The sequence below is a fragment of the Ictidomys tridecemlineatus genome, chromosome 3 (assembly GCF_052094955.1).
Source record: "Ictidomys tridecemlineatus isolate mIctTri1 chromosome 3, mIctTri1.hap1, whole genome shotgun sequence".
Taxonomy (NCBI): domain Eukaryota; kingdom Metazoa; phylum Chordata; class Mammalia; order Rodentia; family Sciuridae; genus Ictidomys; species Ictidomys tridecemlineatus.
Genome location: NC_135479.1, coordinates 43748588 through 43766132, shown reverse-complemented (window position 1 = coordinate 43766132; position 17545 = coordinate 43748588). Strand labels below are relative to the sequence as shown.

Below are 17545 nucleotides of genomic sequence, written 5' to 3'. Positions count from 1 at the left end.
CCATGAATACTTCAGAACAAAGTTTTCAAGTCAATTCATAAAGACAGAAACATTATATAGGTGACACTCTGAATTCCCATCCTGGTACTATTTTTCCCCTAGGATAGGCAGAAAAATTAGATGTATATAAATTTCAAATTGGAACTATAACTCTGCCTGACCTATTCCTTTTTATAAAAGATTATGAGACAAAACACAAAGACAAACATCATAAAATAACTTTTATACAGGATTAGTAATCTGTTTACATATAAAAAACAGAAAGGACCTCATTACAGATTTCACATAAATTACACAGATTGACTTTTTAAAACTACTATTCAACTTCATTTAAAGTCCCTTTTAAAAATTTCATTTTGAAGGCACAGTGCATGAAATCAACCAGACTGTAGCACTTGAGATGAATGGGTATTGGGCATGTCATATAAACAGCTATATATATATATAGTTCTAGAGCTAGGGAGCATCATTCTAAAAAAAGAGAGAGGTGAAAAGAGCATTAAAAAAATACCATTATGTTATTCCTCCAGAAAATCTGCAGCATGGCCAGCATAGAATGTAGCTAGTACACTCATGTTATGCCATTTATAAAAATCATGATCATACATATTTACATAATTTGTATCCAATTGCCTCAAAATGGTAACTGACTTTCAAATTTTATAATGTCATCTATCAAATTGAAATCAACCAGGACAATATTCTGAAAGTCAAGTGGAAGCTAATGGAATTATTACCCAAAATAGGAGAATTGGGTGTTGGGAGAGATTTAGAAACTAGAAATCCAAGTTCGGTTGATATTAATCAAGGATCCTAATCATCCCCCAATCTGCTTTAATTAAAACAAATCCAAAACCCAAAGAGTTATCAGAAAGTTGATAGAAAGCTGCTGAACATTAACCATACTGGGATTTTTAGTAATAACAATAAAGACTTAGGGGAAATGCTAGGTTGCTAGTATTAAAACAGTTCCACCAGAGAACCATAATATAGGGCACTATCATAGCATTCACAGCCAAGAAGCTTTTAATACAGCAAGGGACAAAACTTGGCACAGGTGTCTTCTGGCATCAAGAAGATAAAACTATTTAATGCTGAGAATAAACAGAAATGGAGGAGCAGGTCATGGTTACTGAGTAACCTTGTGTGAGCTCAGAAACACAATAAGCTCAGACATAAGCACTACCTTTTATTTATTTGTCAACTCATAATTAGTTTTAAGTTCAATATTCACTAATTTAGCAAATCCCATTCAATGAAAGTTACCAAAGATTGACCAATCACACTGGGTCAAAAATACAATGTTTCCTTTCTGGAAGATGACAAAGTCCCAAAGCAAATTCCCTTCAATGAGAATTGCAAGCATTTCTCAACTGGATGGGATCTCACTAGTACCCAAGTGTTTCAACAAATTTACATCAAAATCAGAGTCTGGCTCTCTGGAATTGCTTGGGCTCATCTTTTTGAACCACATAATTAGTACATTTATACAGGCAGACACTTTGAATATTACCTACTCAATCACTTTGCTTTTATTAAGGAGCTGGGAAGGAAGAAGGCTTACAGACTGATAGCCAGGACAAAACCATGCCTTGTGAGTAAAGAAAGGCACAACTCAGATTTGGGCACATTTCTTAATACTGTGATACTTACTTTCCTACATGACTCCAAGGAAATGGAAAGTTTCTAGGAAAAACACTGAAAAAATGCATTCCCCATCCCATATGGCTTCAATGCCTTCAGTTGTTAATGTGGTCTAACATTAGATTAGATCCACAAATAAAAGACAGAGCAGGGCTGAAAACACAGTCTTAGTAGTCATGGATCCTGTACATTCATGTTCATAGGTAACAGGCTGAGAAGGCCTTGTTTTCCAGCTAAATGCATCATTTAGCAAGTAATTAAAGACTGAAAACTTATGGCAGAATTTGGTTTTCCTTTCAGGAAAAACTACTTCAAGAACTATTTGTGTGTTCATTAAAAAAAAAATTATACATAGTTAAAAGGCATGGCCTTTAGTCACTGAGATATATGTTAAAGACATGTTTAATCAAGAAAGAAGTAAATGTCAAGGTGTCCTCTAGTGAAGAACACTGCTTTTAAAGCAAAGGCTGTTGTATCAACTTGGTTTAATTTCTAGTTGCAATGTCCCAAGCAGGGCCAGCCACTAGTAGGCCCTGTGTTGGTTCTCTGACTTTGCACTCTTGAAAATAAAGCTTTAAGGAAATATAAAGTGTTATTAGAAGAAATTAAGTCATGTATATTTAATATTAGCATCCCACAAACTGTTGTGAATGTGGTGATATGAGAATGAGGTGGCAGAACGTAGATTTGTAATACCAGGATTAATACCAAAATGGTTTAACCTTAAGTCATTCAAACTTACCACCAACATTTATTAACAAATATTATGACCTCATTATTCATGCTAAGCAAAATCTCTGTTATAAAGCCACTTTGGATGTATTTCTCACAAAACCTGGTTGAATGACCTAGGTGAATGGAGTAAACAACTCCACATAAAAGCTTTGGGATAACTGATACATTAATGGATATGAAACACAATTTGAAAAGATGAGAGCTAGTTTTTTGATCCCCTGATTTAGTACAAGTTCAGCAGCAACTTGGCCATTAAAACATTCAAAGGTATTAAACCATTAAATCATTGGTAAGACTCATACTTACAAAAAGCATCATTTCCACTGTATAAGACAGACACAATAAAATGCAAAACTTACAGTTCTTTGCCTGACTGGCAGTGAAGATGACACTTTCACACCACAGTGTTAAACCACACGGCAGTCCATAGTTTACACTTTTTTTTTTCTTTTTAAATGGAGGGAGCCATCACTAAAAGTTTTCAAATGAACTTTTAACAAAATTGGATGGTCATGGAAAAAAAAAAAAGAGACCATCAAATGAAACATTAGGACAAAGAACCCCATCACTTGCAGAGGACTATGTGAACAAGACTGGCCGAGCTATTTTAATTATAGTATGCTATTACTGAGTGAAGGCTCAGGCTGGAGCACAAAGTGTAGATGTTTTGTGTTCAAAGATAGGTTAAGAATGTGCAAGTAGGTCTCTTCCATACTTCAGATATTTTCAGTAGAATTCAGATCTTGTAGATGGCCGGGTCATCTGAAAACCATAGGTGTCCAACATAGAAAAAGGTTCAAATTTAGGAAATATTAAAGAATTAGGCATTCCTAGAATAACTAGTGCTTCCCAGATAAAAGCAGCAGCACCTGTGGATTTTTAGCAAGTTAAAAGATAGGCAACATGAGTTTCACCTTTTGCTAGATCTCCCTCTCAGCTCCATTCAGGTGGACATTCAGACCTTGCATAATAAAGTCAATGAGTTCTCCCTTAAAATGGGGATATTTAGAACTTTGCTAAACCTTACAAGAGAGGTAGGTAGTAAAATCTTGCTTACAGCACAGCCCACCAGTTCTGATCTAGCCTGGAAACAGGTAGAAAGACAAATGCGGAAGCCCATTTATTCATTTCCTAATGTTACATATGTTTAAAAATCATTCAATCCATTAAACCTGAATAAGAGAAACTCCAGCTATCTAATAACTAGAGAAGAGTACTCCTCAGTAGGTTGAGAAAAACCTTGAGTTTTTAAAGCTTTATGTCAGAATCTGACTGCTGTCCCTGCTTTAATGTGTCTGGATTCTTTTGGCCTTTAAAAGAAAGAAAGAAAGAAAAAAAGCTAAAGCCACTAGTAAACACCTGGTGTGCAAAATACAACATCCACTAGTTGGCTTTATGCTGTTATTACATAAGCTCCAAATAGCTTGTCTTAAATTAAGAAGAAAAACAAAGTGGCTGTCCCATCTCTGCTGCATAAATAGAAATCAGATTTTTTAAAAAGGTTAAGAGTACTTTAAGGAAGGGAAGTTCAAAACTGCCAGAGGAATTCACAGAGAATACAGATTTAGCAGGTTAACTTCCCAAAGCTCTTTGAAGAAGCAAGACAGTCTCTCCTCTTAATGCAGTGTCTCCCAAGAGGAACTGTAATTTTGCTTAGTACTTATGCTGGGAGATGTGCAAAGTGTATTTTTCAATGTTTGCTAGAATATAATGTTTCCTCTTCAGTGTCCGTTTCATCCTGGAACTCGTGGCTTAGGAGCGACTTCTTGGAGCCAGTGGACATCATGCGAATCTCATCTTCATACTCGTCATGATGCTGCCTGAGCCGATGAAAGCCATCCTTGTGTCTGTTGGACTTGATTGAGCAGATGCACCAAATAATGCAGGCTGTTAGGATCAATGCTGACATGGTGGCTCCTGCCAAACAAAAAACATTATGTGGGGACGTACACATGAATAAACAGCTACTTACTATGGCACTTTAAAAAATATGTTCCTTGTTTATTTTTATTTCATGTATGTAAGAACCACCTTTTATTATGGTAGAAGCAGTACATGTATAGTATGCAAAATTAGAAAATACAGATGAGTGAAAATAATAAAAACCAGTATGAAAAACATCCACATCTTTATGTTTCTTACCCAGAGGTCATCTTCAATTACCTTAGTGCATATATTTTTCTTGATCTTCATTTATGCATGTGTATGTACACACATTATTTTTATGACAATGAACTTACACTGTTGTTCAGCAACCTTCTTTTTTAAAATATATATATTAGTTGTAGGTGGACACAATATCTTTATTTTTATTTATTTATTTTTATGTAGTGCTGAGGATCGAACCCAGGGCCTCACACATGCAAGACAAGTGCTTTACCACTGAGCTACACCCTTAGACCAGCAACCTGCTTGTTATCAATCATTGACTTCCACTTTTCCTTTCTAGTGAATTTTAATTTCATCCAAAACCTCTTCTTTATTTAAAATCAAAATAAGAGTTTTAGTTACAATAGTAATAGAATAATAGCTAATGGGTGGCAGAGTCAGACTAAAAGCATGGCTGAATCCTAGCTACTATATCTTTAACCACTAAGTTTTTCACATTTTTATCTGGTTCAAGCTAATAACTCTTTCAGTGCTCCATTATAGGATCTATGATTGTACCACATTCCTAATATACCACTTTCTTTCCGCCAAGGGTCTCTTCCATATACATATTATAATAAAACTTAGTAATTCTGCTTCAAGTCCAAGTTGTGTTTAAAAATGAACCAAGGTTCTTTGTGTTATACAGAGAAAAAACAGCTAAGTATTATTTTATCACTTTTTTTTCTTCCTTACCTTTCAGTAATTCAAACAATGTGCAAATTAAACCTAGAAAAAACCCAAACATTTCCTCTTTCCTGGACCTTGGAAAACCAGAACTAATGTAAGTCAAAGGCAAATATAGGGCAAATCATTCATTCAACAACTTTTCATTAAAACCTACTATCTGTTCTAAGGATACAGATGAACTCCATGCTACCCATAGCTTATGTTTTAGTGGGAGAGATGGAATATAGACAAATGAGTATAAATATATATGTACAAATATATGTATACATATGTACACACACATATGTGTATACACAGATATGTATACACCACACACACACATAAAAAATATGATGGCAAGTAGTTCTAAGTGCTATGATGGAAAAAACATAGGGAAGAGATAGTGACATGGATATTATGTGATATAGGGTAATCAAAAGGACCTTTCTGTGGAGGTGACACCTGAGGGGGCAAGCCAGGAGAACATGGGAAAACAGTGATTTAGGAAAGTCATGATTAGATAAGGAGACATTAGAAAAAATGATAAGCTGCAAGTGATTATGGAGGTGATCCACTCTCAAATTGAAATAGCAAGACTGGTTCTAACTTCAAGTACTAAAAGTCAAAATTTCTTTACCTGATACAGTTACCACAAGCTCCCTTGGCAAACCAAATATCCGATTATCTGTGTCAAAGACTATTACCACAGAACTAGCTGCATCATGATGTACAAAGACCTAGAAAGAGAAAATGCAACATTATGAAAAAGTTTACTTAAGGCATATTATATCCCTGCCACATTTTCAAGGCCTTTAAAGCAAACCACAGAAATTATTCATTGTCATCTGAAGTACACAAAATGCTATAAAAATTTCCCTTTTGTTGCCAAAGGGACTACCAAAAGATAACAAGTTACCGTAATCAAGAAGTGGTCACACTTTTTATTTATTTATTCCTTTCATGTGTCAATAAATAGAAGTATTATTAAGAAGAAGAATTTACATAATACTACTTAATTTAATTTCCTACCTGTGAATGTTGTTGCTGGTACCCATCAGCAATGGCATTGATGTTATGGACACCTGGGGCTAATAGTACATGGAAATAACCTCCCTCTTTTGTGTGTACTTTTATTCCTTCATTGAGTACAATGACTGCTTTAGAAATTGGTTTTCCAGTCTTATCTTTGACAAATCCATGTACTCCCTTGTGAACCTAAAAAAAAATGATTAAAATATAATTATGTTGGGGCTGGGGCTCAGTGGTAGGGCGCTCGCCTAGCATGCACGAGGCACTGGGTTCTATCCTCAGCACCACATAAAACAAACAAACAAATAAAATAAAGGCATTCTGTCCATCTACAACTACAAAATTTTTTTAAAATTATATTTCATGCCAAATATTCTGAGGCAAAAGGTGAGACATGACTAAAGACAAACAAATGAAATATATTCCTTCTTCCCCACTGACCCTGATCACATTTGTTACTCATTTAATGCTCAGAGTCATAGGGATAGAGATAAAATAAAAGACAACTCTGGTATAATAGTCAAAGCCTAAAGCATTAGGACCCAATCTTCCAATGCCTTCCCACCATAGTACCCTGACTCCAGGAACTGTGTGACAGCCAGATTGAAGAACGTGCAACATCTCACAAGGTCAAATTATAGGTGATTTCAGATATATGGATGCATGACATCTATTTAGACAATATAACATGAAAAAATCTCTTTACGTACTGTGGTATTTAAAATAAAAAATATAATTTTTTTTTATAAAAGACAAAAACAATATTTTGATAAAGGTTGAACATACTCCTGGGAGTATGCTTCTTAGTTGAAAAAGAAAGACTCACCTCTACTAACATGCTAAGAAGAGATCTTTTATTTTCTACCCACAGGGAAGGGAGTTGTGCTGCACTAGGAAAGTAGCAGCAGCTTATGTATACGGTGATTTCTGGGCAATGGCCATAGGTGACACTATAATCCTGGAATATAAAGTAAAAATTAAATACAGGCAAATTGATAAGAAAGATAATAAATGGAATAAAAAGGAAACCTGGGTGATGTAAACAGAGAATCTGTAATGCATTTTACAGCAAATATAAATAAATAAAACACTCTGTATAATAATGAGTTGAAGACATGTCAGCTCCTAATAGCCAGACTATGAAACCAGTCTAGGTATTCATCAACAGATAAATAAAAAAAGAAAATGTGGTATACATACACAATGGAGTTTTATTCAGCCACAAAAACATAAATTATGTCATTTGTAGGAAAATGGATGGAACCTGAGACCCTCATGTTAAATGAAATAAGCCAAACTCAAGAGATCAAGGATCATGTTTTCCTCTCATATGTGGAAGCCAGAGAGGAAAAAAGAAAAGAAAGAGGGGAGGTGATCACATGAAAAGCAAAAGAAGATCAGAGAATAGAGGAAAGGGTCACAATGGTGGGAGAAGTGTATATGTCAGGGGGGTGCTGGGGAGGATATTGGCCAAATTATATGGTTATATTCTGTGCATGTACTACTATGTAACAACGAATCTCATCATTATGTACAACTATAATGCACCAGTGAAAAATTGTGAAGGGAAAAATATGGAAAAAAAAAAAACCTCTCTGTCATCCAAGGACATGATCAAGAAATTTAAAAACACAACATACAACATGGGAGAAAATATTTGCAAGTCATATATCTGGTAAAGATTTAATATGCAAATATATAAAGAATCCTCATAGGTCAACAACAAAAAGATAAACAATACAGTTTTAAAATGAGTCAAAGAGCTGGGTACAGTGGCACATGTCTGCAATTCCAGAGGCTCAGGAGGCTGAGGCAGGAGAACTGCAAGCTCAAGGTCAGCCTTGGCAACTCAGCAAATCCCTAAGCAACTTAGAGAGGCCCTATGTCAAAATAAAATATAAAAAATGGGCTGGGGATGTTGCTCAGTGGTAAAGCACCCCTGGGTTCAATCCCCAGTATCAAAATAAAATACATAAATAAGCAAATAAACTATAAAATGGGTCAAAGATCTGAATAGATATTTTCCCCCAAAAGATATACAAATGGCCATCAAGCATGTGAACAGATGCTCCAATATTATTAATCATCAGGGAATACAAATCAAAACAACAAGATACCACTTCACACCAGTTAGGACAGTTATAATTAAAGTAATAAGTGCTGGGGAGGATATAAAAAAATTGGAATTGTTGAATATTGCTGGTGGGAATGTAAAAATGGTTCAGTGCTGTGGAAAAGTTTGGTGGTTCCTCAGAAAGTTAAATATAGATTTTTAGTAAGATTCAACCTCCATTCTGGTATAAAACAAGGGATCAAACAGACACTTGCATGCCTGTGTTCACTGTAGCATTATTTGCAACAGTCAAAAGATAGAAACAACCCAAATGTCCATCAACTCATGAATCAATAAATTAATGCAGTATATACATAGATTAGATTATTTGGCCATAAAAAGGAATAAAGTATCGACACATGATTCAAATAGATGAACTCTAAAAACATCATGCTAAGTGAAAGAAGTCAGACACAAAAGGTTAAATATTGTATGAGTTCACTTATATGACATACTTACAATAGTAAAATTCATAGAGACATAAAGTATATTAGTGTTACCAGGGCTGTGGGGAGAGGGGAATAGGAAGTTACTGCTTACAGATACAAAATTTCTGTTTGTGACAATGAAAAAGTTTTGGAAATAGATATGGTGATGGTTGGACAATGTAAGTATAATGAATGTCATTAAGTCATACAGTTAAAAATTGTTACAATGGCCAGAGGGGAAAAAAGATTACTGTCAGGTTAATTTAAGCCTAGACAGGTCAAGAAAGCCATGAGACAGATGACATTCACTTTGCTATATCAGAAAAGTTGCCTATTCTTTCATTCAGTGGCCAATATTCATAATTTTTATTCTAACTACGTTCTATAAAGCATACCTTCATGCTGCCCAGGTGACTGTGCCATTCTGCTCCACGCATTACTCCTCCTGGAATATTTTCATCTATAAAATCATTGAAAGATGCAGGGTCAATAAGATCATAAGGCAAGACCCTCCCCAAAGCAACCATAACAACAATTAGTAACAAAGGGTATAGAAAATATCTACCTGACTTATTTGGGCAACTAGGCTGACCCATATGCATCGATGGATGATTATTTGCATAAAGAGATGCCAAATGTTTCAGAGTCTCTTTGTTCTCCACTATAAAAAGAAAAAAATCATAAGAAATCTAAAAGAGTTTTGTCCAAATCCAATATCACAAATATAACTCATTTTCTTTTAATAAATCTTGCACCATACTGAAGATTACTAAGGAGTTACAATTAGTTACATGATTTTGTTTAGCCCAAGATAATCGGGCACAGAAGATAATCATCATCCTTACATTCAAAGGTACTAATGGTGAAGTTATGTTACAGGCTAAAATACAAATTTGTTTTGGTATGGCAAACTGCAGCCCAATAACAATGTCCCTTATAAGTTGTACTAAAAACAGCACAAACTGCCTCCAATAACAATGTCCCTTATAAGATGTACTAAAAACAGCACAAACAAGCAACTGTTCAACTCACCACAAAATTGCAACCTGTCAGTCAAGGTTGAAAGCAAGGGAGGGCAATTCTATACTGTTAATATTTGATTTGTATACAAGAGTTTCTTATGGCAGGTGTTGTGTTGTTTTCGCATTTTTATTCCGAATATCTACACATATAATAATTGCCTAATAAATGATCATATACTGAACTGAACAGATGTTTGAACAAGACGGCTAGACTCAATAAAGCTATATCTTCATAAATCTGAACTATCATCTTCAAGTAACTGTTTAAACTGTTGATATATATATACATATATATATATATATATATATATATACATATAGACAATCTTTTTGGGTTAGCTATTTCATCATAGAATATGCTCAAATACTCATTAAAAAAATTTAGAAGGAACATTATTTTACTTGGAATTTCCACCTATGCTTAAAAAGTATATATGTGAAATAACATTGATCATACCTGTCTGTACTGGCTTGTCATATGGGTATGTGACTAGCACAGAACCACCATCTAAAGCAACAGAAAGACTGAAGTCTTGTTTTTGAATTAAATTTTCAATAATGGCTTTAGTCTCAGGCTGGGAGGCATTATCTGAAAAAAAGAAAGATCAAATATAAAATACCAAGTTCTAAATTTTAGTGTATCTCAGAAAATTATTCTCTACTTGAACACAATCAAAATGCTGACTTACCAAGTTTGTAAATACTTATTTCTCCATAAACTACTATCTCAAATAAGAAATACACATTCTAGAAGGTAAGTTACTTTGAGTTTTACATACTTCAGGGTAATGTGTATAATTAATTATGTTAAGCAAGTTTAAGAAAATTCTTACTGAAAAAAGATGTGCATATCCTGCTTTTAAAAGTAACTTAGGGAAGCCAGGCACAGTGGCGCATTCCTGTAAGCCCAGTGGCTAGGGAGACTGACACAGGAGGAGTTCAAAGACAGCCTCAGAACAGTGAGGCACTAAGCAACTCAATGAGACCTTTTCTCTAAATAAAATACAAAAAAGGGCTGGGGATGTGGCTCAATGGTTGAGTGCCCCCGAGTTCAATCCCTAGTACCAAAATAAATTAAATAAATAAATAACTTAGGGACAGGCATGGTGGTGGGTGCCTATAATCCCAGATACTGGGGAGGCTAAGGCAGGAGGATTGCAAGTTTGAGGCCAGTCTCTGCAAGTAAGTGAGGGGCTCAGCAACTTAGAGAGACCCTGCCTCAAAATTAAAAATAAGAAGGGCTAAGGATATAGTTCAGCGGTAAAGTTTCCCTATCCAATCCCTAGTACCAAACAACAACAATAAAAACAATATCAACTTAGAAAATATATCACCTACCTTTGAAATAAAATTTTTTAAAAATAGGTGTTTTTTGTTTGTAAAAGCAAAAAATAGAAACATATTAAATATCCACCAGTAGAAAAGGCTGAATAAACTAAAGAATTGCCATATATTAATGGCACACAATGCCATAAATTAAATGTCATATTGGCCAAATTATATTGTAATATTGTGTGCATGTAGGAATATGTAACAATAAACCCTAACAATATGTACAACTATAATTCACCAATAAAAAAATGTGGAAAAATGGTGAAAATGGTCTATAAGTACTTAAATAGAAAGATGTTAATCATATATTTAATGAAAAAAGTTACAATCCTATCAACTTGGAAGCTGAGGTAGGAGGATCACAAAAAAAATAAAAAGAGCTGGGGATGCAGCTCAGCAGTAGAGCGTTCCTGGGTTCAATCACCAGTTACAGAGTAAAAAATACATAGAGCTGACAATCCCATTCAAGTAAATAAAAAACAGGTTCCTCAAAATCCACATATGACAATGTGTGTGTAAGTACACATATAGGGAAGGGAAGAGGGACAGAATACACATCCAACACAGCCAGTGATGAAATACCCCAATGATATCGATTGAATTTCTATTTTTAAAAACTTGAATTACTTTTGCATATGAAAAAGGGGAAAAGTTCAAAATGTTTTTGGGTATCTATTTATTTATACCTTGCAATCATAACTTAGATATGAAAAGTGCTCCATTACCAACCAACAAAATGGCATCAACCAATCTCCTAGCAAAGAGAAAGAGAATTATCTCCAAAGTACTTTAATGGTGTAAAAAGTAGTCTTACTTGTGAAATCTGTATCCAAGTCTTTTCCATGGGCATTTGTTTGTCCTATCTTTGAAGTACATTCTTTTTCTTGCGCTCGCTCTCGCCCATCTGGATTTAGAGAAGGAACAATCACAATCCTGGTCCTGTCAACCAGCTAAAACAGAAATTAATAAGTTTATTAGCTTCATGTATAATCAACACATACTTTCCTGTGCCTCAAATAGAGAGCTTCACTGTTCATTTTAAATATAGTTAATTTAAAAGGAATTTAAATTGAAAAAAATGTAAAGTAAAATAAAATTCCTTTTGCTCCAAATAAATTTTAAAAGAAGCAAAAAACCACTATGTAAAATGTTCCCAGGGATCTCCTGATGACATATCACAGGGGTCAGAAAACAATACTTGCACCCCAAATCTAGTCTGTTGCCTTCTATCCTTTGTAAAGTTTTATTGGTATACAATCATGTCCATTTGTTTACATGTGACTTTTTTGTGCTACGATGGCAGAGTTATTAGAACACAGAATGTTTATTTTACAATCCAAAGCCTAAAATTCCTAACAATAAATCAGAATAAGTGATCTTTGACTTATTTACTCTGGTAATAATTATACGTTAAAAATATTTGAGACTCTAATTCATTGGTTCATAAATCTCTTCCCTGGGGAAGATTGTTTTTTTAAAGTATAACCTGTGTTTTACCACTGGCAGATTACCAGGTATGTATATATTTTATTTTCTTCTTCTTCTTCTTCTTTTTTTTTTTTTTTTTTGGTACTGTGGATTAAACCAAGGGATACTTTTGTTTTTCTTTAACTATTTTTTAGTTCCCAGTGGATGTTTTACTTTATTTCTTTATTTATATGTGATGCTAAGGATCGAACCCAGGGCCTCACACATGCCAGGCAAGTGCTCTACCACTGAGCCACAACCCCAGTCCCTAAACCCAGAGATACCTTGACACTGAGCTACATCCCCAGTTCTTTCAGCTCTTTTTATTTTATTTTTTATTTTGAGACAGGGTCGTTAAGTTTCTGAGGCTGGCCCCGAACTTGTGATCTTTCTACTTCAGCCTCCTGAGCCACTGGGACTCTCTGGGTACTTTCTTTGAACCTTAACTCAAGGCAAAAGCATTCTAAAGTGATCTCAACTTATGAATGCAATTCAAGTCCAATTAAATCAGTAAGGCAAGTTCTCATAAACTAGGAGTTTTGAAATTTCAGTTAGGTGGTTCACCTAAGATATGTCATCTCTTATAACCATAAGACCAGTAGGTTACAGATATGGTTAAATATATTAATAACATGGGCTGGAGGTGTTGCTTAGTGGTAGAGCACTTGTCTAGCATGCAAAAGGCTCAGAATTCAATCCCTAGTACCACAAACAGAACAAAACAACATAAATCTAAGTAGATTTTTTTTGAGGGGGCAGGTTTGAAGGTTCTGGGAATGTGAGGAGTTTTTAAAGAAGTACTGACGCCTCTGGGGATGGAGTCCAAGCATTGATATTTTTTAAAACCTCCCAGGTGTTCCTATCACAGAGCAGGGTTGAAAACCACTGTCAAAGATATGCTCTCATTAAAAAAAAGAAAGAAAGAAAAAGAAAAATATCTTTGAGATACTATCTGCAACTCACCAATAGTCTTTTTGGTAAAATAATTTTTGCAAGGCTGATTTAAGTTCAGCTTATCTAGTTATACGGGTCGCTTCTGATCCTGATCATGACATTGAATCTTTCCAAAATTTCTTTTTAGGGAAGGCAGTATGTTACAAGAAAACCATGGGGCTTTAGAGTGAGACAAACTCTTGTATGTATGTATGTATGTATGTATGTATGTATGTATGTATGTATGTATTTATTTATTTATTTATTTATTGACTTACAGGACAAAGGACACCAAAATAGACTCTATGCTTGGGTTTAAATCCAATTCTACCAACAACTAACTGTAACATATACTATAAGTTAACAAATACCCAAATCAGTTTACATTTATAATTGGAGATAATCATTGTCACAGAGTTAAGAATTAAATTAATGATATATGTAAAGTATCTAATATATAGTACCTTGAACACAGTATATATTCAACAAATACTACTTCTTTTCCCCTTTCCTAAATTCATTAAAGTCAATGCCAATTAATGAGTCTTCTAGAATAATGCACCCTTTCCTTCTTTTCCCTGAGACAATACCAAACTAGGCTCCTTATACTTACATGACTAAGCACCTAAATCAAAATTCTTTTCTGTAGTACTTAATGGCTAAAGCAGACAATGCCAAACCACCTTTTGTAAAGTCTTTTAGCAGCCAGTATGTCCAACAATTTTTATGTATTACATCAAAAGAAAAACTATGACTTTTACTACATTTTCCAATATAATGTTCTAGTTATAAGCAACTAAAAGTGGAAGTTCCTCAAGTTAGAACATATAAAACGGTAAGTAAAAATTAGAAGGGTACCTTGGCTTAAACAAAGGAGTAAAGAAGTGAATGCCAACATTTAGAATTTTTTCCTCTCTGCCTCTTAATATATACAAAGATATATAATAGAGGGTTAAGGATGTAGCTAAGTGCTAGAGTGCTTGCCCAGCATGTATGAGGTCTCAAGTTCAATTCCCAGCACCACAAAAAGAAAAGAATGCAAAGATACTATTAACAATGAGCATATACAAAGATCATTCATTTTTAAAAGAGTAACACAATGTACTCAGTGTAAAATCTAATTTAAGAAACATAAAAATTTTAAATGGCATCCTGACATCCATGTCACTGAACTCTTCCCTCCCCCCACCCCCCCACTGGGACTAGGAATTGAACCCAGGGGTATTTTACAACTGAGCTACATCATCAGACTTTTATAGTCTTTATTTTTTTTAAATATGAGACAAGGTCTTACTAAATTGCTGAGGCTGGCCTCAAACTTACAATCCTCCTGCTTCAGTCTCCCAAATTGTTAGGATTACAGGCATGCACCACTGCACCCAGGTAGTTTTTTCCTTTGAAAGCATGTCAAAACAGACTATCTCTTACTTGAGTAACAGCTGGGTTCTTTTTGTAGTTCAGACAGAGAAATTCTGCCAGAGCCAAAAGCAGTTCAGTTCCAACTGGAGCATTTCCATGAATACCAGCAACAAAACGAATCTTTGGTTCTTCAGGTTCAGATACATTGGGTTTATTGGAGATTTCAAGAGACCAGATGTGACGATATTCAGCACTCTGTCCCAAACTTTCAAAGGCCAGAAACAAAAAGCAAGTTAGCAAGCATTATAATATTAATACTGATTTATGTATTTTTAAAATAAAAATGAAAATAAAACATGAAAAGGCTTTAAAAAAGTCTTTACAGCAGAAGTCATTGTGTCAGAAAACCTTAGGAAAATTGGTTTTCCTTGACCAAAGAAAGTCAAATACAAGCAAAATAGTATCAGATTTAAGAAGGAATTTGATTTCACTCAGCATTCCTCCAAATTTGGTCCTTTTTCTACCATCTTCACAACATTTGTCCCTTCTTCTATGATCTATGTCTTTTAAGTTAACTCACTGAAATTTTCATTATGGAAATATTGAAATATATGTAGAGAACCTCCCTTTTAAATTCATATATATGTAAATAAGACAATTTATACTCTACTGTAAATACAATATCAGTTTTGAAACAAAAATAATTCAATAAAAACAAAACAATGATGAAATGTTCTGCTTGCTCAAGAGCTGTGAGCTTAAGGCCTTCTTTCTTTTATATAAGAGGAGATTTGCTAGAGTTAGACAAGAAAATGTACTAACATTAAATTGAGAAAGGATATTAGAATAAAAGATTATTGCCTTCTCACGATGTCAATCAATGATACTGCCTGTCGACTGGTGTTCTGCCTAAAACTCCTGTCCCCTACTACCATCAGGTATGCCCCATTTGGGGGAAATAGTTAATGAAAAAGCACATCTTGAAATAAAAGTTTTTAAAAAAATGTAAGCTAAATAGATAGCAAAATAATGCCAAATTTGGGGATCATTTTAAAATGAGAAAGCCTATACCTTCTCTATGGCACTAAGATGGATGATTTTAAAACCTGAACAAGGCAGAAATATTCAAGAATTAGTCAAGGAAGGGAGGTAATTGGTATTGCCAAAGTAAACATCACACTTTGTATCTACAAACAGTATAAATCAGAATTTCAGAAGCTTTTCTGGTAAAATTAAAAGGACCAATGAAGAGAGATAGAAAAAAAAAGGCTAGATAATGTTAATTAGGTATGCAAAAGAGAACTATAAGCTCAAAGCAAAACATGAAGGCCCCACCCACAGCAGACAAACCATAAGAATCAACTAATCATGGAAACATTTTTGGAGTTAACTGTAACAAGACCAGAAGAGGACCTACTATAATAAAACAGGTAATGCAGAGAAGTGCCATAAAAAGAAGAAAAAAAGCTCTCAAAGTTATCAGTTTTACATAAACTAGTACTACATATTTTTCCAAGAAGCTTCAATCAAATATGTATCTAAAGTTTCAGGTAACTGACTGTAAATAAAGACAAGCGTACAGGAAATGATAGTAATCATTTCATTTTCTGATTTGAGAAAAAGGTTACACATGGTCCTAACAGGTGTGCTCATAGTTCCAAATTCCTTCCCTTGTCACTAGTGAAATAAAACAAACCAAATAATATTCAGTTAGTATGTGAATGGCAGCTGAAAAGCAGAAAGGGTTTGAAATCAGTTAAAATTAAGCATTCATTAGGAAAAGTAAATTTACATTTTCTCAGGCCTCAGGGTGATACATTGCTAATCTAACAAATAATTCTCCTCCAATGTCCCTCATAGATTCATTGTTTAAAAGATCTCCATCAACTATCTGTTGCAAAATAAGTAAACTCCAGCTCTCTGTACATTTAGCTCCCAAATATGTCTAAAGAAATTATAAGACCTGCTCAAGGTGGCTGATGCTGAATAAAACCTCTTAAAGAAAAAAGAAAAGGCAGTAATAAGAAGGTTGACACTCACGTGGTAAGATTTGTAATAAGTGGATAGTTCATTACAAGTCCTCTCAAAAATTCTGATAAGTCTTTGTATGAATGGTATCGATAAAGAGCCAGATTTGAGGAAGAGCTTAACATAATGCCTTCCAAACCATTCTCAGCTGAAAGGTCTTTAATTAAAGCTTCAAACTCTTTAGTAGTTGGGTCACTTGCATCTTCAGCGCTGGTGCTATCCCCCTTTCCTTTCTTTGATTCCTTGTTGCCATCTGTTGAGGATCGAACAAGTGTGAAGTTGACCTCAATAGCACCTTCGCTCTTGACAGTCACATTCTGAGTAACTGGGTTATACCTATAATAAAGCAGACAGATCAGAGCCATGCTTCTTCAGCTGAAGTATCCAAGTATTGGGAAAGGAGGACACATGAATCCTTGGAATAATGTAAATTGTTTCCCAAAAGAATCAAGTTTTTAACTTGGAGATAATTTGATTTTTTAAAACATTAACAAAAAAACCAGACATTCATGTCAAATATGAATGAGTTAATATCAAAAATATGACTTCAAATAAAAGTTTGTGCTTGCAGTGGATGACACCCATGTCTCTTAGAATCTAAGTTCACTTGTCTGCCATCGGGGTATGTGGGTGGAAAA

At 34.5% G+C, this 17545-nt stretch overlaps 1 protein-coding gene across 1 annotated transcript in view; it reads right to left on the bottom strand.

Moving 5' to 3' along the window:
• Nucleotides 1–204: 204 nt before the first annotated feature.
• The window catches only part of Cpd (carboxypeptidase D), a 90124-nt gene continuing 72783 nt past the window's right edge, over nucleotides 205–17545 (bottom strand). The window contains exons 12-21 of the mRNA XM_005327869.4: nucleotides 16920–17243; nucleotides 14949–15144; nucleotides 11935–12070; nucleotides 10246–10377; nucleotides 9332–9427; nucleotides 9162–9226; nucleotides 7052–7183; nucleotides 6226–6411; nucleotides 5834–5933; nucleotides 205–4296 (exon numbers count right to left, since the gene is read on the bottom strand). Of these exons, the coding sequence (XP_005327926.2) occupies nucleotides 4070–4296; nucleotides 5834–5933; nucleotides 6226–6411; nucleotides 7052–7183; nucleotides 9162–9226; nucleotides 9332–9427; nucleotides 10246–10377; nucleotides 11935–12070; nucleotides 14949–15144; nucleotides 16920–17243 (1594 nt within the window). The 3' untranslated portion in view covers nucleotides 205–4069. The remainder of the gene's footprint in view (nucleotides 4297–5833; nucleotides 5934–6225; nucleotides 6412–7051; nucleotides 7184–9161; nucleotides 9227–9331; nucleotides 9428–10245; nucleotides 10378–11934; nucleotides 12071–14948; nucleotides 15145–16919; nucleotides 17244–17545) is intronic.